The 10,557-nt window shown below is 43.6% G+C and overlaps 2 protein-coding genes across 6 annotated transcripts; one reads left to right on the forward strand and one right to left on the reverse strand.

Moving 5' to 3' along the window:
• Window positions 1–248: 248 nt before the first annotated feature.
• Window positions 249–8,324, reverse strand: LOC109880143 (coiled-coil domain-containing protein 106). Of its 3 annotated transcripts, none has more exons than XM_031785683.1 (9): window positions 8,169–8,321; window positions 7,191–7,270; window positions 6,969–7,067; window positions 6,549–6,779; window positions 5,710–5,766; window positions 5,310–5,552; window positions 2,851–3,021; window positions 2,424–2,727; window positions 249–1,501 (listed from the first exon to the last, which is right to left on the reverse strand). In XM_031785683.1, the coding sequence occupies exons 1-9, from the start codon at window positions 8,291–8,293 to the stop codon at window positions 1,444–1,446; spliced, it is 1,368 nt and encodes a 455-aa protein (XP_031641543.1). In that variant the 5' UTR covers window positions 8,294–8,321; the 3' UTR covers window positions 249–1,443. The 3 variants fall into 3 exon arrangements, with proteins under 3 accessions (XP_031641543.1, XP_031641544.1, XP_031641548.1); XM_031785684.1 differs by lacking the exon at window positions 8,169–8,321 and adding an exon at window positions 7,824–7,970; XM_031785688.1 differs by having other exon boundaries at window positions 249–2,727; window positions 2,851–3,040; window positions 8,169–8,324.
• LOC109880153 (transmembrane protein 238) lies at window positions 8,245–10,520 on the forward strand. Of its 3 annotated transcripts, XM_031785696.1 has the most exons (3): window positions 8,245–8,324; window positions 8,589–8,672; window positions 9,299–10,520. In XM_031785696.1, the coding sequence occupies exon 3, from the start codon at window positions 9,309–9,311 to the stop codon at window positions 9,633–9,635; it is 327 nt and encodes a 108-aa protein (XP_031641556.1). In that variant the 5' UTR covers window positions 8,245–8,324; window positions 8,589–8,672; window positions 9,299–9,308; the 3' UTR covers window positions 9,636–10,520. The 3 variants fall into 3 exon arrangements, with proteins under 3 accessions (XP_031641556.1, XP_020327977.2, XP_020327976.2); XM_020472388.2 differs by having other exon boundaries at window positions 8,280–8,814; XM_020472387.2 differs by lacking the exon at window positions 8,245–8,324 and having other exon boundaries at window positions 8,441–8,672.
• Window positions 10,521–10,557: the final 37 nt, after the last annotated feature.

Here is a 10,557-nt window from a genome sequence, read left to right on the forward strand (position 1 = left end):
GGCCTGTTATTCAACCTGCAAAACATGTAAATACAGTATATTCTCTTTGCTCTAGCACCAAACAAGTTATTGCATTGGGCATTATATTTGGCATTGGATACGTGAAAGCTAGATTTCCCTTTATTGATTTCAGAAACAACCTCTCAGATCTGTGATTACAACAGAAAGGAGTTTGACCCAGGGCCACTGCATATGTTTTTCCTCTAGCATCTCCCTTTCCACACACTCAGAGAGAAACATAAGTCAAATCAGGATTTTTTAAGAAATCAAATGCTTTAATGGCATTTCAATTTTTACAGTCCATACAATTTGTATAATCAACCAAACATTATCAGTTTTTGAATTACAGGCTACTCCTCATTATTCTTGAAGAGAAATACAATATTAAACATTTTTGAAATGCTGCACACAGATACCGGTATCTTAAATGATACAGGTTGTACGGTACCTTTCAGTAAATGATTGGTTCCTTATTAAAGTCAAAATGACATCTCTGACCCGTATAGAAAAGGTGTTGGAACATAACATGATTTCAGCAGTTGTACACACTGATACCCGTCCCTGGGAGAGTTTGTGTTGTGAATAAGTAAGACATGAAGTTTAAAGTGAGAGGTATCCTTTCACACACTCAGACAACCTGGGGTCTCAGCAATTCCTTGTACCAGTTTCAGTATAACACACACACACAATATACCACTATATTACACCATCGCCAATACTACTGCTATTGTTTTTTTAACATCATTATTAAGTTCAACAACAGCTCTGTCTAAACAACTGACCAACAAGAGTTAATTTGACATGCAATTGTAATGGGGAACTGGTGATTGATATTGATTTACATAGACATGTTCAAATAAAAATCAACATTTTGTATTTTGTCCCTTTTGTGGAAATCACTGAGCTTATTGGAACACAAAAAAAGAGAAACGTAATAGTATGCAATCTAAATTATTCCCAAGCAAACAAAGTATTGCAGTATATGACTGAAAAAAGAAAGCACAAATCTCAACTGATGGTGAAATAGCACAGTAAATCATACTACTATTATAGTAAAAAACGAATCTTCGTAGCACAGTACAAAGGGTACGTGATGTTATACTACACCACACTTCAGTCAAATGACACATCTCACAACGGTATGCTACAGTGGCACTTTACAGTGACAGAATATATTCTGGTGCAACAAAAAAAAGGCTAAGCTGTTGTGGTACAACAGCTTAGCCTCACAGTAGAACTGTCCCCAAAACTGTCCCCATCCTTCTTCCAAAGCAAAGAATATCTGCTTATTCTGTTGTTCTGGTGCAGACACAACACCAGTGGTCAGTCAGCTAGCTAACTTCCTTTGTTTCAGAACCTGGAAGCTTTCTGACAGAACACTGGAATGATTCTACTAAAGGATTGAATCTGAGCAATAGAGTGTGCAACTACTCTTTGCTTTGTTCAGTTTGTGGTCGCGTGAGTTTCCTTCTCTTTAAGAGAATCCTCTCCTCCTTTCAACCTGGAGAAATGAGAGACAGATCCAAAATCACTGGGTGTGGGCTTTTTTAAATATCTAAATATGGTCATCATTTAAGTGCACAAATAATACATTTGTTTTTGAAGTGCTAGGAAAAACATGAGAGAATGTTATCCAAACAACAAACATTTATCTGTAAATAAAGATGTATAGTATTGACATTGCTTTTGTGAGGGTGCAGAATATGAAACCACTTTTACATGAAGACACTAAAAGGTGAAATGCAGACAGCTCAAAATAGATGATCGTCAAAAAAGGCCATATTACCTCAAATAGTCAGCATGGCACTTATTTCAAGTGTGATGAAAATAAAGAGCTAGTTTGGAATGCTACAAATCTATGATTTGGTCACTGTACCTTCATGCTGCTAATGTAAGTATTTGGGAGTATTACGGCCTCTTCAGACAATAGCACCAATTTTTGGCATGAGCAAAATGGGGCCCTACGTGTCAAAATTGCACTGAAATAAAGTACTACAAAGTTCAATATAGTACTCTGGTCAGAAATAAGGAATGCTATAGTTCATTACCTCAGCTTCAAAAGGATTCTGAACAAATAGTTAAGAATAGAAAACAGATTCTGTGTATGGGATGGGCAACAACCTCCCCTACATATCCAGCGCTCCCATACACAAATCTTAACTTTCCATAAATGTCTGAATCTTAGGGAGATGGTTGAGTGATGACCTTCTCCAAAAGTCCCACCCTGCTCTTCTCCACGACAAAATGAAGCCCTCCTCCCCCCAGAGCACCCCCCCATCCCCTTGGTCCCCAGATTCCCCTCATCCTCTTGGCCCCCAGATTCCCCTCATCCCCTTGGCCCCCAGATTCCCCTCATCCCCTTGGCCCCCAGATTCCCCTCATCCCCTTGGCCCCAGCGTCCCTCCCCCCATCAGTGTCTGAACCTGTAGGAGATGGGTAGTAGCAGGTTGTTCTTCTTCAGGGCCTGCACCCTGCTTAGAGTCTCCTCGTCCAGGGCGACGTAGCAGCGCCGTGCGTAATCCAGCAGCTTCTCCTTGGACGGGTCAAACTCGCCCACCTCCGCCACCTTCTCTGGGGCCACCAGCAGCATCTCAGCGATGGGCGTGGTGGAGGCCACCGTGTTACGGTCTACGCCGTGGATCTGGAAGGCCTTAGACATGTTCTTCAGCCGCTGGTAGGTCAGCAGGATCTTCTTGTAGCGAAACAGAACCCCAGCAGCGTCTTTTACTAGAGGGGGAGGAGATGGAGGGAGGTGGGGATTGATTAGGCCTACTTCGAGGAAGGAAGGAAATAAGCATTTCCAAAGCATTGGAACATGGAATGAGTAACATGGCTGCCATTGTCCCTCACCTCTCTGCCTCTCCCTGGTGAATCGGAAGACCCGCCTCCTCTTCATCCCTGGGTGCCCACCGCTGCTCATGCCCTCGGACATCACCTCCTCTCCTGAAATCATTTCCTCCTCGTTCATGTAGCCATCCTGCTCCAGGAACTCCTCGGCCTCCCCCAGGAGGGACAGGGAATCTGAACAGACAAACAAGACCTGAAAAAAAACAACTTTAGACTAGAGGTGCTAGACTAGAGGTGCTAGACGAGAGGTAATAGAGGTGCTAGGCTAGAGGTGATAGAGGTGCTAGGCTAGAGGTGAAAGAGGTGCTAGACTAGAGCTGATAAAGGTGCTAGATGAGAGGTGCTAGACTAGAGGTGCTAGAGTAGTGCTGATAGAGGTGATAGAGTAGTGCTGATAGGGGTGAAAGAGGTGCTAGAGTAGTGCTGAAAGAGGTGCTAGAGTAGTGCTGATAGGGGTGAAAGAGAGGTGCTAAACTAGAGGTGAAAGAGGTGCTAGACTAGAGCTGATAGACTAGAGGAGATAGAGATGCTCGACTAGACGTGCTAGACTAGAGCTGATAGAGGTGCTAGACTAGAGCTGAAAGAGGTGCTAGACTAGAGGTGATAGAGGTGATAGACTAGAGCTGATAGAGGTGATAGACTAGAGCTGATAGAGGTTCTAGACTAGAGATGATAAAGGTGCTAGACTAGAGCTATAGGGGTGATAGAGGTGATAACCTAGAGATGATAGAGGTGCTAGACTAGAGATGCTAGAATAGAGCTGAGAAGTGATAGAAGTGCTAGACTAGAGCTGTTAGAGGTGCTAGACTAGAGGTGCTAGACTAGAGCTGATAGAGGTGCTAGACTAGAGCTGGCAGACTACAGGAGATAGAGGTGCTAGACTAGTGCTGATAGAGGTGCTAGAGATGCTAGACTAGAGGTGATAGACATGAGGTGCTAGACTAGAGCTGATAGGGGTGCTAGACCAGAGCTGATAGAGGTGCTAGACTAGAGGTGAAAGACTAGTGCTGATAGAGATGCTAGAATAGAGCTGATAGAGGTGATATAGATGCTAGACTAGAGGTGCTAAACTAGAGCTGTTAGAGGTGCTAGACACGAGGTGATAGAGGTGCTAGACTAGAGCTGACAGACTAGAGGAGATAGAGGTACTAGACTAGAGGTGCTAGACTAGTGCTGATAGAGGTGCTAGAGATGCTACACTAGAGGTGCTAGACTAGAGCTGATAGTGCTGATAGAGGTGCTAGACTAGAGCTCATAGGGGTGATTTACTAGAGGTTATAGAGGTGCCAGACTAGAGGTAATAGACTTGGGGTGATAGAGATGCTAGACTAGAAGTGATTTAGGTGCTACACTAGTGTTGATAGAGGTGCTAGACTAGAGCTTATAGGGGTGATAGAGGTGCTAGACTAGAGCTGATAGAGGTGCTAGACTAGAGGTGATTGAGGTGCCAGACTCGAGCTGATAGAGGTGCTAGACTAGAGCTGATAGAGGTGAAAGACTAGAGGTGATAGAGGTGAAAGACTAGAGGTGATAGAGGTGAAAGACTAGAGGTGATAGAGGTGAAAGACTAGAGGTGATAGAGGTGAAAGACTAGAGGTGATAGAGGTGAAAGACTAGAGGTGATAGAGGTGAAAGACTAGAGGTGATAGAGGTGAAAGACTAGAGGTGATAGAGGTGCTAGAGTAGATGTGCTGGAGGTGCTAGACTAGAGCTGATAGGGGTGATATTGGTGATAGACTAGTGGTGATAGACTAGAGGTGATAGAGATTCTAGACTAGAGGTGGTAGACTAGAGCTGATAGAGGTGCTAGACTAGAGGTGATAGAGGTGCTAGACTAGAGGTGGTAGAAGTGCTAGACTAGAGCTGATAGAGGTGATAGACTAGAGGTGATAGAGGTGCTAGACTAGAGGTGCTAGACAAGAGGTGCTCATAGTTTGGATTAGAGATTGTCACGGAAGTGAACATTTATTCCTGTCCCATCTGGTACTGTCCATTTTTTCCCCTGTACTGTCCTGATTAGTGGTGGGGAAAGTACCCGATTGTCATACTTGTGTAAAAGTAAAGATACCTTATTAGAAAATGACTCAAGTAAAAGTGAAAGTCACCCAGTAAAATACTACTTGAGTAAAAGTCTAAAAGTATTGGGTTTAAATATACTTAAGTATCAAAAGTAAATGGAATTGCTCAAATATACATAAGCAAGGATATCCCTGCCGGCCAAACCCCTCCCCTAAACCGGACAGCGCTGGGCCAATTGTGCGCCGAACCATGGGTCTCCCGGTCGCGGCCGGCTGCGACAGAGCCTGGACTCGAACCCAGAATCTCTAGCGGTACAGCTAGCACTGTGATGCAGGGCCTTAGACCACTGCACTACTCGGGAGGAATCTCCCATTCCTGCCAGAATCCTTTAGCACCTGCAAGAGTCCTGTTCATATGTCAACCTCTAGTCTGGATCCCATTACCTGGCCCTACGCTCCCGTGTGCATTCATGTCACTCATGGTGGCTCTAATAGCGCTGCTACTGCCACTGCTGTGCCCCTGCAAGAGGCTCTGGGAGGCCCCGGAGCTGAACATGGAGCTCATCGCGGCCATCTGATTGGCTATCGTGCTGGAAGTGTGGTTTTTGGGTGGGGCCATGGCAGTGGGGGATGGTCTTCGCTGGAATATCTGACGAGATGTGAAACGCTGTGGCTCGGACTTCTGCTCTGAAAGGGTTAACAAAAGGAGAAGATCAATGAGAGTGATCAGTGAACTGAGGCCAGTAGTGGTGAGAGGTGATGAGAATGTATAGAATATGCTCTGAATCTAGATACATGTATCATGAACAACAAGGGACTAGTGAGGTCATAAAGCAGTCCTTACCAGCTGGGCGATCCACCTCTCTCCTCGGCTTCCATTCAAAACGTCTAGAGTCATAGCCTGCAGGAGGAAAAACAACGGTTCCCGAGAATAAATCTATGCCTGTAAAAAGTATGTTGTCTTACATGCTGACAAACCGTCTCCACGCGTGCGTGCGTCTACCTGCTGATTTTGTCTATCCCCACCAGACGCGTTCATGACATACAGGTTAAAATACCAAACCAACTGTGGACCAACTATATTCATTTGGGGACAGGTTGAAACACACATGAAACATTCATGGACATTTGGTTAGCTTGCAGTTGCTAGCTAATTTGTCCTAGAAAATAAACATTGGGATGTTATTTTACCTGAAATGCATATGGTCCTTTTTTTTTGCTGGATCTTTTTATAATTTTTTACCCATACAAAATCGTGTGTTCTCTACTCCGATAATTAATCCACAAAGAAAAAGGGGCTGTTTGTTCATTCCTCTTCTTTTGGGGAGTTTTATTTGGCGGTTGGCAACCATATTTAAAGTAGATTACCACCACCAAATGGTGGTGTGGACCTCCATCTTTCAATCACCCACATGGGTATATGCTCCTAAAAACCAATGATGAGATGGGAGATGCAGGTCTTGCAGCACATCAAGTTTCACATAGAACCAAGTTCTGGTTGAGGTGCACAAGCAGTTGGGATGAAATTATTGAATAACATGTGTCAATTTATTTAGCAACGCTCGTGCACGCAACATGGGTGGTGTGGTTAGCATGGTAGAACTTCTCTAATCACAATACATCTTTCTACATCATCGTTGTGTCCATCCTCCTTCCCAAACCCTCTCCATGCCCCTCTCTCACCGTTGCTGTACTGGCTCTCGCTGGGGCCCTGGTTCTGATGGCCTTGGGTCTTGGTAGAGAAGATGAAGCGGTCCAGCTGGCAACGCAGGAAGTCCCTCTCCTCCTCCAGGTCATCGATGCGTTTGTGCAGCCACGAGTTCTTCTCCAGGGAGATCTGCAGCTGTGTCCGCAGGTTGGTTATCAGCAGGTACGAGCTGCCTGGTGGGGGGGCACCCGAGGGAGGGGGCGACTCTGAAAAACACACACAGGAAGTTAAGGGTCAGGGAATGAATATCAGGATTAATCTTAATCACTAACTGATTCACACCGGAGAAACTAGGTGAGTGGACTCACTGGACTGTCCTTCCAGATGGTCATTCAACTACATTCATCTATGGTATGGGTTCTGATCTAGTAGGAAATAAAAGCTTTGATATGAACCTTCAAAACTCTGCTCATTCTGATTGAAGAAGCCTTGCTGCTCAAAGTTATTCTCCTCAAAGGGAATGGAGATTTCATAGGCATCCTCATTCTTCGGAGCTACAGAGGGAGAAATATACAGTAGGTATTATTATGGATAAATAACTGTTATCACTTTGTCATGAAGAGGTTAATACACATCTATATCATTGATGCAGATTTTAGAAGGCTTAATAATCTTACTCTGCATGGGATGGGAACCTGTGTGGTTCTTGGAGGTAGGCAAAGCGTCATTAATATTTCCTTCCTGCATCTCGTCCACCCTTCATTGTACAGAAACAATACAGGTTTATTAATGCATTACATTTGGCACACAACATCCAATGATGGAAAACAACTCCCATTGACGATGTTTCGTTGCAAATGTAAAAGTATGCAGTCAGTTTAGTAATAACTTCGAAGTGTTGCCTTCAGCTTGCTAACTAATCATTCGTGGATGCAATTATGCCACTAGAAATGTAATTACAAGTAGTTGTATGGCAATTCTCAGCTGAGATGCAGAATAAATTACCTACTTATTTCACACAGATCGCTTTATTCCCCTTTGTCTAACGTTACACTTGCGAGCGTACTAGAAAGTTATATTAGCACATTATACACGATGTTCGTCGCTGACGTGCTAGTTTGCAAGATGTAGCGTTATAATAAACAATGGACACGTTAGCTAGCTACACATCAAATTGTCATAAAGACTCATCTTACACAGGCTAGCTAGATAGTCAGCAGCTAGCCATTTTACTAGTAGCAAGCTCACTGCTTCTTTTACGCACAAACTATTTTCTGGTGGAGTTCTCTACAAATCAATGATATACGAACCGTTATTCAGTCGTTATAACACCGTATTTCATATGTAAATCCCGTTCATTCTGTCCACTTTCGTACCTAGCTAGAACAATAACAATTTAGCGTTTATTTTACAAGTCTTGTTTACGTCCTTTGCCGTCATTTCCGGTTACCTAAGGGAGAGTCTAATATTTACCAAAATGTAGTTTGTAACGAAAAGGCGCTGCTGTACAGTCAGGCCACTCTAGAATGTGCAGTTTTGTCGCATAACACAATGCAACAGATGTTTCAAGTTTTGAGCAAGAGTGCAATTGGCATGCTAACTGCAGGAATGTCCACCAGAGATGTTGCCAGATAATTGAATTATAATTTCTCTACCATAATCCTCCAACTTCGTATTTAGAGAATTTGGCAGTACATCCAACGTTCCTCACAACCGCAGACCACATGTAACCACGCCAATCCAGGAACTCCACATCTGGCTGCTTCACCCGCAGGATCATCTGAGACCAGCCACCCGGACGGACAGCTGATGTGGGGAAAAACTAATTCTGATCGTCTGGGCCTGGCTCCCCAGTGGTTGGCTGGTCTCAGATGATTAGAGCCTAATTCAATTATTTCAATTGACTGATTTCCTTATATGAACTGTAACTCAGTAAAATCGTTGACATTTATGCATGTTGTATTTATATTTTTGTTTAGTATATACATTATATTTCATATTCCAAAATAAATGTCAGTGTGAAAATAATTGAAAAGTAAAATATTGTTTGACAGGTTTTTCTTGCTTTCGTTTAGTGCTGCTCTGACCAAAGAACACCGGACCAATGATATTCGTCAGTGCAGAAAAGCTCAGGTGATGGGGGAGTGGAGAGGTGTCAGGTAACATTATTCACTCATGAGTCACTGTTTTTACCTGCCAGTGAAGAACCGGAAGGATACAGTTTGAGTGGATTCTACTTACATTTTTAAGAGATAAACATTTAAAAAATACTAATCAAAACGCATTTGCACCTGTGATGAGGTGAGTATTAATCTGTTATGTTTTTCTGTGTTTAAATCCGTTTTTTAACGGGCATCGAAACACAAAAGTGTCTTGGTTGTGCTGGGAGTATCATAGCGCTCAGGTGTGGCACCTGTTTTTCCTATGAATAAAGATACATTGAAGAGTATTGTAGGAACCTACAGTGTTATATAAAACGTTTTTTTTAAGTGTAGGCCTAAATACACAGACACAGTAAATATTGACATAACATACTGTAGTTATTTGACCATGGTTACATTATTTCATACATAGCTGTACTTTAATAACTACAGAACATACACGCCATGGTGTCATGTTTATGTTCATACAATATCCTCCCACTCGACCAGTAGGCCTAGAGTGAACCCCCTATCATTGCCAGAGGTGACTCTATTGTGATTTTACTCTGAGCATTGTCAATGCACAAGATTTATGTCTGTCAATGTGCCACACACCTCACCTCCCCCACTTCTCTGTCCCCCAGGTGAGTGACCATGGCGCAGCACTATGATGGTCTGTCCCACTGTAAGCTGGCCCTGGCGTTTGCCATACTGATGGACCTGCTAGGTGTGTCTGCTCTGCTGGTGGGGGTCTTTGCCCCATTAGAGATTAAGGGACAGGACTTTGGGGACCTGCTGGTGTACTCTGGGGCTCTACTGATGCTCATGTCCCTGGGAGGATGGGTCATGTGGTACAGCGGGAACCTTGAGGGCCTGACCTCCAGGAAGGAGCTAGGGGGAACCATGGGTGCCATGGACCGGCTGGCCCGCTCCCTCAGCCGCAGGATACGACTCCCCAGGAGCCACAGCAGCCCCTCATGATGCTTCATGGTCAGGCGTAGGAGAAGGGTGTGGTTGTAGGGGAGGGTCCTCACTGTCTCCATTAGACTATTGGCCCCTGATAGTCAAACTGCCTGGGAGTCTGGGAGCGGTATTGTTAGCATTGAGGGAGTGCAATTAAATGAACCAGGCTATGGCCCGTGATGTGAACGGGCAAAAGCGGGGTTGGGAGGAGCACCCTTCTCAAATCAAACAGTAATCTGTGCCGTTCGTTCATGTTGTCATCAAGGCAGCATATGTTCACATTTTCAAACTAGTTTGAAGGCAGATAAAGCCTTTTTATCAAAAAGCAATCATTTGTGTATGTAAAAACCCAGAATCCTACTCACTATTCCATGTGATTAACCTGTCACTTTTTTTTGGAGGAGCTGACTTCACCGTCGGCCAAAACGGGGCACTGGGCTCACGACCGGGAGGGAGCCGTTTCCAAAACTAATGTAATCAACTCTAACCCGCTTCACCTGGGGCAGGAATAAGATTCCATATTTAAAGAGACATTTTTTATAGAACTCCCTCATTCTTTAACCCAAGTTCCACCGCCTCCACGGTTGGAAGAGACTTACATACTGCTAGTTCACTAGTGTCAATTGCAAGATGTAAAAACAGTCGGTTATTGCTTTTTATTGTGACTTGACCTTTGCTAAAACACCTCTGGTAGATAACAGAATTGTACACTGTCTGAATAGGATTTTAAACGATCAAGCATGGAGGCTATTCATAGTTCACTTGGTTGGTTTGTTTAGGCTTGAATCTGTACAGAATTGGTCTTTATATTCATAATAATCCATGTGTTGTGGTTTTCTTTGAATCATAATAGGGTTTTTGTATTAAATTATAAAATTGTATTAAAACTATAAAATAACCTACCATAGGGCATTTGTGAAGATTTGGGATGAAAAGTATT

This window comes from Oncorhynchus kisutch, linkage group LG2, assembly GCF_002021735.2.
Source record: "Oncorhynchus kisutch isolate 150728-3 linkage group LG2, Okis_V2, whole genome shotgun sequence".
Classification (NCBI taxonomy): Eukaryota; Metazoa; Chordata; class Actinopteri; order Salmoniformes; family Salmonidae; genus Oncorhynchus; species Oncorhynchus kisutch.